At 45.8% G+C, this 10,958-nt stretch overlaps 1 protein-coding gene across 2 annotated transcripts in view; it reads right to left on the bottom strand.

Annotated features, from left to right (window-relative positions):
- Window positions 1-1,404: 1,404 nt before the first annotated feature.
- UBE2QL1 (ubiquitin conjugating enzyme E2 Q family like 1) overlaps window positions 1,405-10,958 on the bottom strand; it is a 45,089-nt gene continuing 35,535 nt past the window's right edge. Inside the window, exon 2 of one of the 2 annotated variants that reach the window (XM_036847725.1) lies at window positions 1,405-2,769. In XM_036847725.1, coding sequence (XP_036703620.1) covers window positions 2,638-2,769 — 132 coding nt within the window. In that variant the 3' untranslated portion in view covers window positions 1,405-2,637. The remainder of the gene's footprint in view (window positions 2,770-10,958) is intronic. The other variant, XR_005019348.1, reaches the window with a different exon arrangement.

Raw genomic sequence — 10,958 nt, 5'->3', positions numbered from 1 at the left:
CTGTCCATAAGCGGGCGTGTGGAGCTGGTGGGCCGTGGACATCTGCAGGCCCGTCCAATTACTCCCCTGCTGTCGGCCTGGAGAGGGATGGATTTCTTGGCCTGTGTGGGAATGTGAGCCCAGCAGGACCCACATGCGGGGTCATCGGGAAACTTCCATGGCCAGCGGGCTCTGCTGTTTGGCCAACACTGCCATGTTTTTCTCCAGCCCCCGGAAAGGGAGTTCTTGCTTCAGACTAAGAGTCAAAGCAGTAGTTGAATTTCAAATTATTCTCTGCTGCTTTTAAAATAAGAAAGTCTTACCAATTTCAGTGAAAAATAATATTTCTTTTACTAAAGAGTATTTTTTCTATAACTTCCAGTTTCTAAAAAACCTATTGGAGATGCCACGGAAAAAAAGTCAAGTTTAGGGTGTACAGAGAGGTTGAAATTGAGCCAACGGTCTCCCTCCCCCTTGCTGTTGGCAGTAATCTCTCCCACCTTTAGGTTATAAGTCACCTCCTGGCTACACCTGAACCAACTCTTGGCCAAGCTCTTCAATCAGCTAATAAGCAGCACTGAAGTGACCCAGCTTTGGATATATAGACATATGTCCAAATATATACATACATTCCTAAAAGAAAGTTGTTTTTATTTTAAAATTTGGAAGAGGAAACTATCTGGAAAGAAAGAAACTCAGGTGCTCTGCCTAGCCGGTGTTTCTGCCCTAGATCTTCAACATCCACCGTGTAATTCCATTACAACCAGGAGCCCAGGGGCCCAAAGACCATGGGTTAAACATCAGGTTTCCAGGATGGAGAATTCCGCTGTGGAGGATCAGGTGAATGGACAATTTAAGTTCATTGTCATCAAATTTCATGACTATTATTACTCACAGGGAACTTGAGCAGGAGGACAAGCATGTTGGCTGCACAGAACTGCATGTGTATCTGGGGCACATCAGAACGTTGTAAAAAAAAAAAAAAAAAGTAGCAATAAATGGTAGATTTAGGGGAATGACCAAACCTGCTGGAAGGAGCTGACCCCCGTCCTTTGAGCCGTGGTGTCTCAGATCTCTGATCACCTGGGTGAGTGAACAGGTCTCTGAATACCCAAAACTGCCTGAAGAATTTAATATAATCAGCAAAGAAAATTCCCCTTCCTTCATAGTGGCAAAATACAATTGGCAACATCCGAGTTTGGCCAAATCATTCCCTTAATGCTTCCAGTTAGTTTCTAATTGTCTCTCTGGTTGCTTCTGGGGGAGATTTTAATCCACTGGATTTTTGCAAAGACCATGGGTTCCTAAGACTCTTTTCCTGCACCTTGTTGCAGAATGCTGTCGTAGTATTTGTAGTATTTGAAATATTAAATTTTGAAAATAGATTAAATATTTTAAATGGAAGGATAGCCCACAATGACTGGATTCAGGTATGTATGATTTTATTTAAAATGTGTCCAATAAGATTTTTCCACTTGGAATGAACATTTTAACCTCTTTCCGCATATTATTATAAACAGTGTTTCCTCATTTCATGGTGTTTCTTAGAAAGTTCTAAGTAACTTAACAGAAGAGAAAAATGAAATTGTGGGGAGTTAAATAACAGAAGTTTATATCCTAGCAAGGGTGCTCACGCATCCCAGCCTCGGGGACACACAAGTGACTACTGGGCCATGCAAATCATCGTACGGTCACTGGGTCTCCTTTGGCAGTTCTGGCATTCCCTGTCACGAGCACATAGAAGAAAATGAGTAAGGTGACTTCAGTGAATGGGACATTGTCTTTTGCTTTTGGTGGTGGGTTGACCAGCAGAGAGAAGACAGGAACACAAATGTCGTAGGAGCATCTCAGGATATCGACAGAGACTGTCCACATCTCACCACCGTTGCTCTGAGCCCCAGGGAGGGCGCCCCTGGCGTCTGCACCGTGTGTGCCCCATCATGGCCACAGCACACCCGGCTTCACCCACGGGCACGGGCTGAGCTGTGGACAACACGCACACACACACACACACTGCAAAATCAGCGTTGGGGGCACGGTTTAACCAAGTGGGCAGTTGTTGTTTTAAATCACTAGAACCTGGCGATGTTAAATTTTTGTTTTCATGAGCCAAAGGTCATAGCACAAATGAGGTCTACATGTCATGACATGGGGCCACAGGAAGACAGGTCTTCAAGTTATGTTGACCTGCCAGGGAGAGAAACAGAGATACAGAGCACAGCAAACAGGTACTGGTGATGCAGGGCGTCCCTGTTACCTACGAACGGCGCCTTTTACATGTAAACGGGTCGAGCGTGGGGCACTGAGTCTCCTGCCTGCTCTTCGGAGGTGCTGTCATGGAAAGAAGCTAAGGGCCAAAGTGATGGGGCGGGCGGAGGGGCAGGCGGGCTGGGGAATGTCACCATCTTGATGCTTGTTCTAAAGTGACTTAGAGATGATCATTCATTTATAATCGAAACCTAATCCCGAAGAGCGTTGGCTCCCTCTTTCTCTCTGTAAACACATCTGGTCATAAATAACTTAAACGTCTCCTTGGCATTCAGGATTCAGTTCCGGCTGGAGTGAAAAAGGATGAAGGATGCTCAGCGTGGAGGAGGAGATGTCGGGTATCCGTGTGTGTGCAGAGGCGGCTTAAGCGTCTAATGCACGTTGCAAACATCAGCCATCAGAGACGGGCGGGGTGACCCAGCCGTATTTTTCATGAGTCTTCACCAAACTCTTAAAGGTAGCTTCGGCTTCCTTGCGACTGAAGGACTTTTTTGATTTGCCCGCTTTTCTGCAGATCCGCCCCTGAATGAGAGGAAAAGATAAACCGGGTTAGGACCCGTCAGCAATCCCGATTCCCACCCGCGTTAAGAACACACAAAGTGGCGGGGATTTCTGATGTCTGAACCAGTGTGATGAAAGGAGAGATACGGAACATCACAGCTTTGTTACCAAATGGATGGAGGAGTCCAGTGGCGGGCAAGCTTTTTGGGGAGAGAGAGACACGCGGGCTGCTGGCGTGCTCGGAACGAGCTAATCCCAGGATGCTGGAAGGCGGCCACTGCTCCAGGTCCCGCGCCCAAGCTGGGAGGACCAGCTTTATCAAAGGGGCATCGATGCAAAACGGAGCCCGTCATCCCGGAGGCAAAATGCTGTTCTAACTTCCTTTCCCTCCCACCACAGAATGCCTTTAATGATAACTTAGAGACACATGTTTATGTATAGATGTGTATATTTATAGATTCACGCACACACTTTAAAACTCCAACTTTTTATGTTCAAGCTCAGCAGCGATGAGTGACTTTCTTGTAATTCATGCCATGAGGGAACCAGTTCCTGAGAAGATGGTAGGGCCATTTACACGGAGGCGGAAGCCTGTCCTCGAGTCCCCAGTGAGGGGTCCAGGGGAGGCCAGTGCTTCCTCACATGATCGCCGGTGGTGGGGGGCTGGTGCCGGGAGAGGTCCACGCCCCTCGCAGTGACCAGGGGTGCTCTGGTCTGAAGGACGGAGCCTTTGGGTCTGCAGTGACCAGAGGGTCTGGTTCAGCTCAGGATGGACGCAGGCTCTAGACCATGAGCGAGAAGGGACCAGCAGACACCGCCGAGGTGGCCCTGTCTCAGGCCATCACCACCCCTCCAGGGAGCCCTGGGGAATGAGGCTCACTCGGCCTCAGAGGGAATGGGCAGACAGAGGACCACGACGAGGTGGGCGGGGCTGGACCCTCCATCAGGTGAGTCGGCACCACTCTCGCTGCTCCCGGCTCAGCCGCTCCCCACGACGCCCCCTCGCGGCCCATCAACGGACACGCTCTCTCAGCCTCTCAGCTACAGTTCCTCGCACTTGACTCCCCTTCGCCCGTCCTGGAAGATCTGCTTGTCTTCCCGAGCATCCCACGCACGTGTTTTGTGGGTGGGATGGAAACACCCTGAGTTTCACCCACTAGCAAATGCGTGCACACCGTTCTCAGCAGTCTCCTGTTGCTTATGAACCTTCGCTAACAATGCTCTCCGGACAGGCCCTCGGCATGTAATATTTTTGTTGCAGCACACTGCGGGCGTGTGCCATCTGTGTAAGGGGACCTGAGCGGGACCTGGACCTCACCCCCAGGGCCTGGCTGGGCTACACCGCGTACCTGTTCCCTTGCACAGGAACTGAGGGCAGCAGCCATCCCGGTGTGTGTGGCTTGGGGACCAAGGTCCTCCCATCTTAGGTCTCTCTGATAACCCACCCATAACTCCCCTGGGAAGACGTCTTCATTCACGGGGAAAATGGCACCGGATCCCTACCAACTGGGAATGGGAGGCTGTTTCACATATCTAAATTCAGAGCTTATGGTTCCTTTTTAACATTTGTCTTTTCAACAGTGGAGACTCAGAGCAAAGCCCAGTTGGCGGGGTGGGGGGGGGCGACTCAGAAACCCAGAGCTACTGCTTTGCTCTGGCTGCTCTGGACATCCCTCTGGCTGAGCTTTTCCATCCGCCGATCAAGGGCAAGACCACCTCTTCTAATTAGCTGCTTGGTGCACAAGAAATGCGCTGCTAAAGGGTGAAGGGAAACTGGAAAAGAAGACAGGAAACCACCATTTATTGACTTACAGAAACTTCCCCCTGTCTCTCCTGCTTTGCTTATGTGGTGTAGTCACACTTATAAAAAGGGACTATGAAAAGCTAATACATTTATAATCATCATCACGTGGGTCAAGATCAAAGTCCAACGTTATTTCATTAAACATCGGCAAATGCATCTTTGCAGGAATGTCGGCATCCGTTTTTACATAAGTGGGAGCAAGTATCAAGGGCTATTGTTCTGTATAATATGCAAATTCTAACCATCTCTATCATTCTTTTCTATAATACTGAAAATTTATGGTATGACTTGAGAATTCTGAACTAAAAGCAGCCAGACAAATACAAGCTCACAATAATCTTGGAATATTCCAACGCTCTTGGCATGAACATATACTTTGCTAATTCTTTGTGAAAGTGTCAATTGTTACAAAAGACAACAGATAAACCCCCAAATGAACAGACCAGTCTTTGTTGCCTCTTCTTCCCGAGAAGAATTATGAACATAAAGCACCAGCACTCGGTCAATTCAGCAGCCGGGAGACGGAGACCGTGTGTGGCACTCGGAGGTCTTAACATCTTCACTGCACTCAGCTGGCCACAAAGCACTCCCCTCTCGCCCCCTGTCTTACACCCTAGTTTGCAGCTAACAAATATCTTTCCATACATCACCTGTCCTCCTCTGATGGGCTGTTTAAGCATCACCCAGCGACACACTGGGCTCGAAAACTGGGCGGCTGAGCTATTCTTGCTGAAATGCCCTTGAGGTGCCCACTGCACCAAGAAGGGGAGGGTCACTCTGTCCACCCCGGGCCTCTGATGGGCCAGGGCCATTCTCACGTTGAACCAACTCCCATTCTTTTTTTTCTTTTTCTTTTTTGTTTTTTTGGCCACACCATGCAGCTTGCGGGATCTCAGTTCCCTGACTAGGGATTGAACCCGGGCCTCGGCAGTGAAAGGGCCAAATCCTAACCACTAGGTCACCAGGGAACTTCTTTATTTTTTTAATTGAAGTATGGTTGATTTACAATGTTGTGTTAGTTTCAGGTGTACAGCAAAGTGATTCAGTTATATATATATTCCCAGAATATGTGTATTATATATATATATTCTTTTCCATTATAGGTTATTACAAGTCTGTTTCTGTTTTGGAAGTAAGTCCATTTGTATCATTTTTTTAGATTCCACATATATAAGTGATATCAAATGATATTTGTCTTTCTCTGTCTGACTTACTTCACTTAGAATGATAATCTCTAGGTCTATCCATGTTGCTGCAAATGGCAATATTTCATTCTTTTTATGGCTGAGTAATACTCCATTGCATATCTATATCTATATCTATCTATCTATCTATCTATCTATCTATCTATCTATCTATCTATCTATCTATCATCTATCTCACATCTTCTTTACACATTTGTCTGTCGATGGACACTTAGGTTGCTTCCATGTTTTGGTTTTTGTAAATAGAGCTGCTATGAACATTGGGGTGCATGTACATTTTTGAATTGGTGTTTTCTCTGCATATCTGCCCAGGAGTGGGATTGCTGGATTATACAGTAGCTCTATTTTTAGCTTTTTAAGCAACGTCCATACTGTTTCTCCATAGTGGCTGTACCAATTTACATTCCCACCAGCAGTGTAGGAGGGTTTCCTTTTCTCCACACCCTCTCCAGCATTTATGATTTGTAGACTTTTTGATGATGGAAATTCTGACTGGTGTGAGGTGATGCCTCATTGTAGTTTTGATTTGCTTTTCTCTAATAATTAGTGATGTTGCAGCTCCCATTCTTCCTTCCAGGGTACAGTCTCCTAGAGTCTGGATTTCGGGGAAACCTTCAGCCTAACTCCTCTGACCCTCTGTATTTTCCTCTATAAATCAGGGACAAAACCCACTTTACAGCATCATTATGAATGTCAGATAAGATATTGAATTTGAAAACATTTTGAGAATTTTAAGGTGCGTACAACCAACTAAGAACAGTTTTTCTTATTTTCCTAACATTGATATTTCTCTCATCTATTTCCATGTAACTAATAGAGAGTCTTTTCTGGAGATTTTCCTTCAAATAACTCTTGTTTTCCCTAAAATACCTCTACTTGTATTTAATGCCAAAGGACCTGATGTGACAGTTTACTTAGCCCACTGTGATAGCTCTGTGCAAGCATTAAGAGGTTAGAAAAGTAAACTCTCTCTCCTGATTACAATCAATCTGTCTTGTTCCAGATTGTAAACGTAGGGTTATGTGCAACCATAGGATTCTGACCTAACAAACCTTAAAAATCTCAAAATCTCTCAGTAATATTGATGCCAAGCAATTCTAATGATAACACAGTTCTCTGGGGCTGCATCTGTCAAACAAAATCATTAGTTGGTGCTTTGGTTTGACCTTTTTTTTTTTTTTTTTTGCTTATAGCTTTTTGGGGGGCCAATCACAATGATCAACATGAAAACATTTCCACACAGCTAACAAGCAACCCCAGACTCAGGTCCTCGGACAGGCCACCTGGTCTTACGTGGCTTTCATTACCCTGATGTGCACATTGAATTTCAGTCTGGCTCTGTCACTTCTTCACCTCTTGTTCATTCATTCATTCACTCATTCACTCACTCAGTATGTTGGGTGCTGGGTTTAGAAAGACAAAGTGATCCTGGCTCCTGCCTGTAGGGCCTTAGAATCATTATGGGGAGAGAATCGGGGGTGTTGTCGCTGCTGAGACAGCAGGGGTACGTCGGGGTTTCTCAGCCCCAGCACTGTTGACAGCGTGGGCTGGATAATTCTTTGTCGTGGGGTGTTCTGTGCACCACAGGATGTTCAGCAGTGTCCGTGGCCTCTGCCCACTAGATGCTAGCAGCACCTCCTGAGCTATGACATCCAAACTGTCTCCAGACATCGCCAAATGTCCCCTCAGAGACAAAATCACTCCTGAATGAGAGCCACTGGTGAATGGAATCAAGACGGCCCAGAGCAAGGAGGAGATAGTCCATCTCTATTCACCGCTACAAGTCCTCCCCGGGTTAGGAACTGTGCTGGTTACTGGGACTGCAGGGCTTTCTAAACTGGAAACGAGTTTGGTCCTCATGGAACTTACGGCTCAGAGGGGAGGATGGATTCTACCTGTGGGAGAGGAAAAGAGAAGGGGTAGTGTTTGCTGTCTGTGTGGTCAGAAAGATTTCCACATTTGAAGACACTTGAACTGAGCCTTGAAATACGGGTAGTAAATGTTTATCAGGTCATGGTGGGTGAAGATAAGTGGTCCAAAAGTGGTGGTTGAAATATGCAGCTGTATTCAGAGGAGGATGGGCAGACACTTGGTGAAGCTAGGGCACAGTGTGTGTGTGTGTGTGTCTGTGTGTCTGTGTGTTGGGTGAGTGTACAGAATTCAATAGACCTGACTTCAAATCCCTGCTCCAACACTTCCTGGCTGTGTGACCCTGGGTGAGTTACTTAACCTCTCTGAATCTCAACTTCCTCATCTGTAAAATAAGCATAGTCACAATATTATATGACACTGAATTTTTATAGGCATTTAATATGTTAAAACTTATAAGATGCTTGGCACAGTGCCAGGCACAGGATGAACACAATAAATGTGGATTTTTATTTTTGAAACTATCACAGAGGATCTCATCCTTATTCTTTGGCAAAGTTAGTTTCATTCTGCCCTCTTGGAAAAAAAAACACACAAAATTCTCTGTCTTTCGTGCGGATATTATGACTTGGCTTATTTGGTCACAAAAATCTTCAGGCAAATCCAGTACTTTGCATTTGTAGGGCTAATTTCTCAGCCTTTTTGATAATGTCATTTTAACTTGTTGACATAAACATATTCATTATTTGTCACTTGGTTAGATTGTCCTTCTCACTATTTTTTTCCTTTGCAAACATACTTTCATGACATTTTTGTGTTTCATTTGCCCGTGAATTACAGGCTTCTGCTCCTTTAAAACTAGTTAGAATTTCCAGACTCCTCATGTAAAATTTTGATGTTCCTCACTCATTTCCTGGGCTGAATTATAGAGCTGCTGCTACTTGTTTTTAAAGTTTTGGAAAGTGTAATTTTTAGTCTAAAAGCACTCGCGCACCCTTACCCCTCCGACACCGGTTTCAGGCCTGTGCTGTGCTCAGTGTGGACCCCTTTCAGGACGCTGCCTGTGGAGGGGAAGCTCAGCTGGGTCACACGCTCGGCTTGAGGAAAGCACCGGAACAAGCATCTCTGAAAGGAGGTCCGCTCGGAGACACAGCAGTGATTTCGCCTCTCTTTTAAGGTCTGCTGTTCAAAGTAGATCAACTTACAAGTTCTGAAGGACAGATAAAACTCCACAACGGATGAGACTACTTCACAGAAACGCTTTCCCAAATCACAACGACGACTCTGAAGCCACTGACCAGGGAGGGAGGGACTCCTGCTGGACCTCTCCAATGGAGCATCAAAGAGAAGCAGTGGCGGGTGGAAATGCATTGATGTGACTCTGCAGCCCTTACCATGGGTCTGAGAATGTGTGTATGTGTATATATGCTTGCGTGCATGCATGTTCACGTGTGCACATACCAGTGTGCATATGCATGTGTGTGTTTGTATGTACATGAACATTCACATGTGTGTTTGGATGTGCACACGTGTGTGTGTGTTTGTGTGCGTGACTGTAGTGTTGGGAGAGATGTGAGGGTCCTTGCGGTGACTGGAACCCAAGAGTAACCTTCCCGAGGGAAGCCCCAGGCCTCCTACGTCGATTAGGAGGACGGTGAGTTTACAGGGGGGAGACCTGCTGCCCGTCAGGGGTCCCACCCAGCACCAGCCAAGGTGGGGAAGGAGAAGCAGAGGGTGTTGAAAGAGCAGGAAGGGGAGGGGGCAGAATGACGCGGTGGGGACAGGCCGTCAGGCCAACTGAGCGGCTAACGAGCTGGTGTCAGGTTCCGACGTGAAACGCCCTGAATCCCCACGTGGCCTCTGTCCACAAGTGCAATGGCATCTGGTCCACGTCCGGTCATGTCTGCTGAAGTGCTGCAGTGGTGTGGCCACTTTCACACGTAGTATCTCATTAAACTCCCACAGACAACGCTGTACTTGGGCTTGATCATCAGGGCTGGTCAGGAAAGTGGGCTTCCACTGATCAGCTTAATCCCCCCCAAGCACAGCTGCCTCCTCCAGACCACCGGGTGATGACCGGAGGCCCCTCGAGGTCGAAGGACCAGGGAGAGATGCGTCATGGCCTGTCTCGCAGGAGGCACAGAACCTGCCAGGGAAAGGGCTTTGCTAGTGGGGGTGGGAGGGGCTTGGAGGGCTCCCCCCAGGCAATCAGTGTGTCCAAAGACACAGAGGCTCAGCCCTTCCCTGTGTCCCATCCCTCTGCTGGGCATTCAGGTCCCTGTGCCCTCCTTGGGTTTTAAGCAGAAGCTCATGCTTCTATTTGCTTCCATTATTTCGACATCCTATAGCAAACTTATTTAACGCCATCCCCTCACCCCACTCTATTTGTAATTTAGTTCCAGATCTTGTTTTTTTTTTTTTTAAGATTTTTTTTTTTATGTGCACAATTTTTAAAGTCTTTATTCCATTTGTTACAATATTGCTTCTGTTTTATGTTTTGGTTTTTTGGCCACGAGGCTTGTGGGATCTAGGCTTCCCGACCAGGGATCGAACCCACACCCTCTGCATTGGAAGGTGAAGTCTTAACCACTGGACCGCCAGGGAAGTCCCCCAGATTTTGTTGATAAGATCTTTCATGAGATACAAAAAACTAAAAATGGAACTACCATACGACCCAGCAAATCCACTCCTGGGTGTATATCTGAAAAAAAACCCAAAACTTTAATTCAAAAACATATATGCACCCCAAATGTTCATAGCAGCATTATTTACAATTGCTAAGATATGGAAGCAACCTAAGTGTCCATCAACAGATGAATGGATAAAGAAGATGTGGTATATTTATACAATGGAATACTACTCAGCCATAAAGAAGAATGAAATATTGCCATTTGCAGCAATGTGGATGTACTCGGAGAGCATCGTGATAAATGAAATAAGTCAGACTGAGAAAGATAAACACTGTAGGATCTAAAAAATAAAACAAACTAGTGAATATAATGAAAAAGGAACAGACACAGATATAGAGAACAAACTAGTGGTTATCACTGTGTGGGGGAAGGGCAAGAGAGGGGTAGGGGTTTAAGAGACACAAATTATTATGCATAAAATAAGCTACAAGGATATATTGTACAATGCAGGGAATATAGCCAGTATTTTATAATAACTATAAATGGAGTATAACCTTTAAAATTGTGAATCACTATAATGACCACCCGTAACATATAATATTGTACCTCAACTACAATTAAAAAAATCAAACTTCTATATCCTCGTTACAAAATGTTGTAAGGATTCTACTATATATTAAAGGCCTTATTTTTATAATATAA

The sequence above is a fragment of the Balaenoptera musculus genome, chromosome 3 (genome assembly GCF_009873245.2).
Source record: "Balaenoptera musculus isolate JJ_BM4_2016_0621 chromosome 3, mBalMus1.pri.v3, whole genome shotgun sequence".
Taxonomy (NCBI): Eukaryota; Metazoa; Chordata; class Mammalia; order Artiodactyla; family Balaenopteridae; genus Balaenoptera; species Balaenoptera musculus.
The sequence above is the reverse complement of the archived record's forward strand: the minus strand, read 5'-3'. Positions and strand labels throughout refer to the sequence as shown.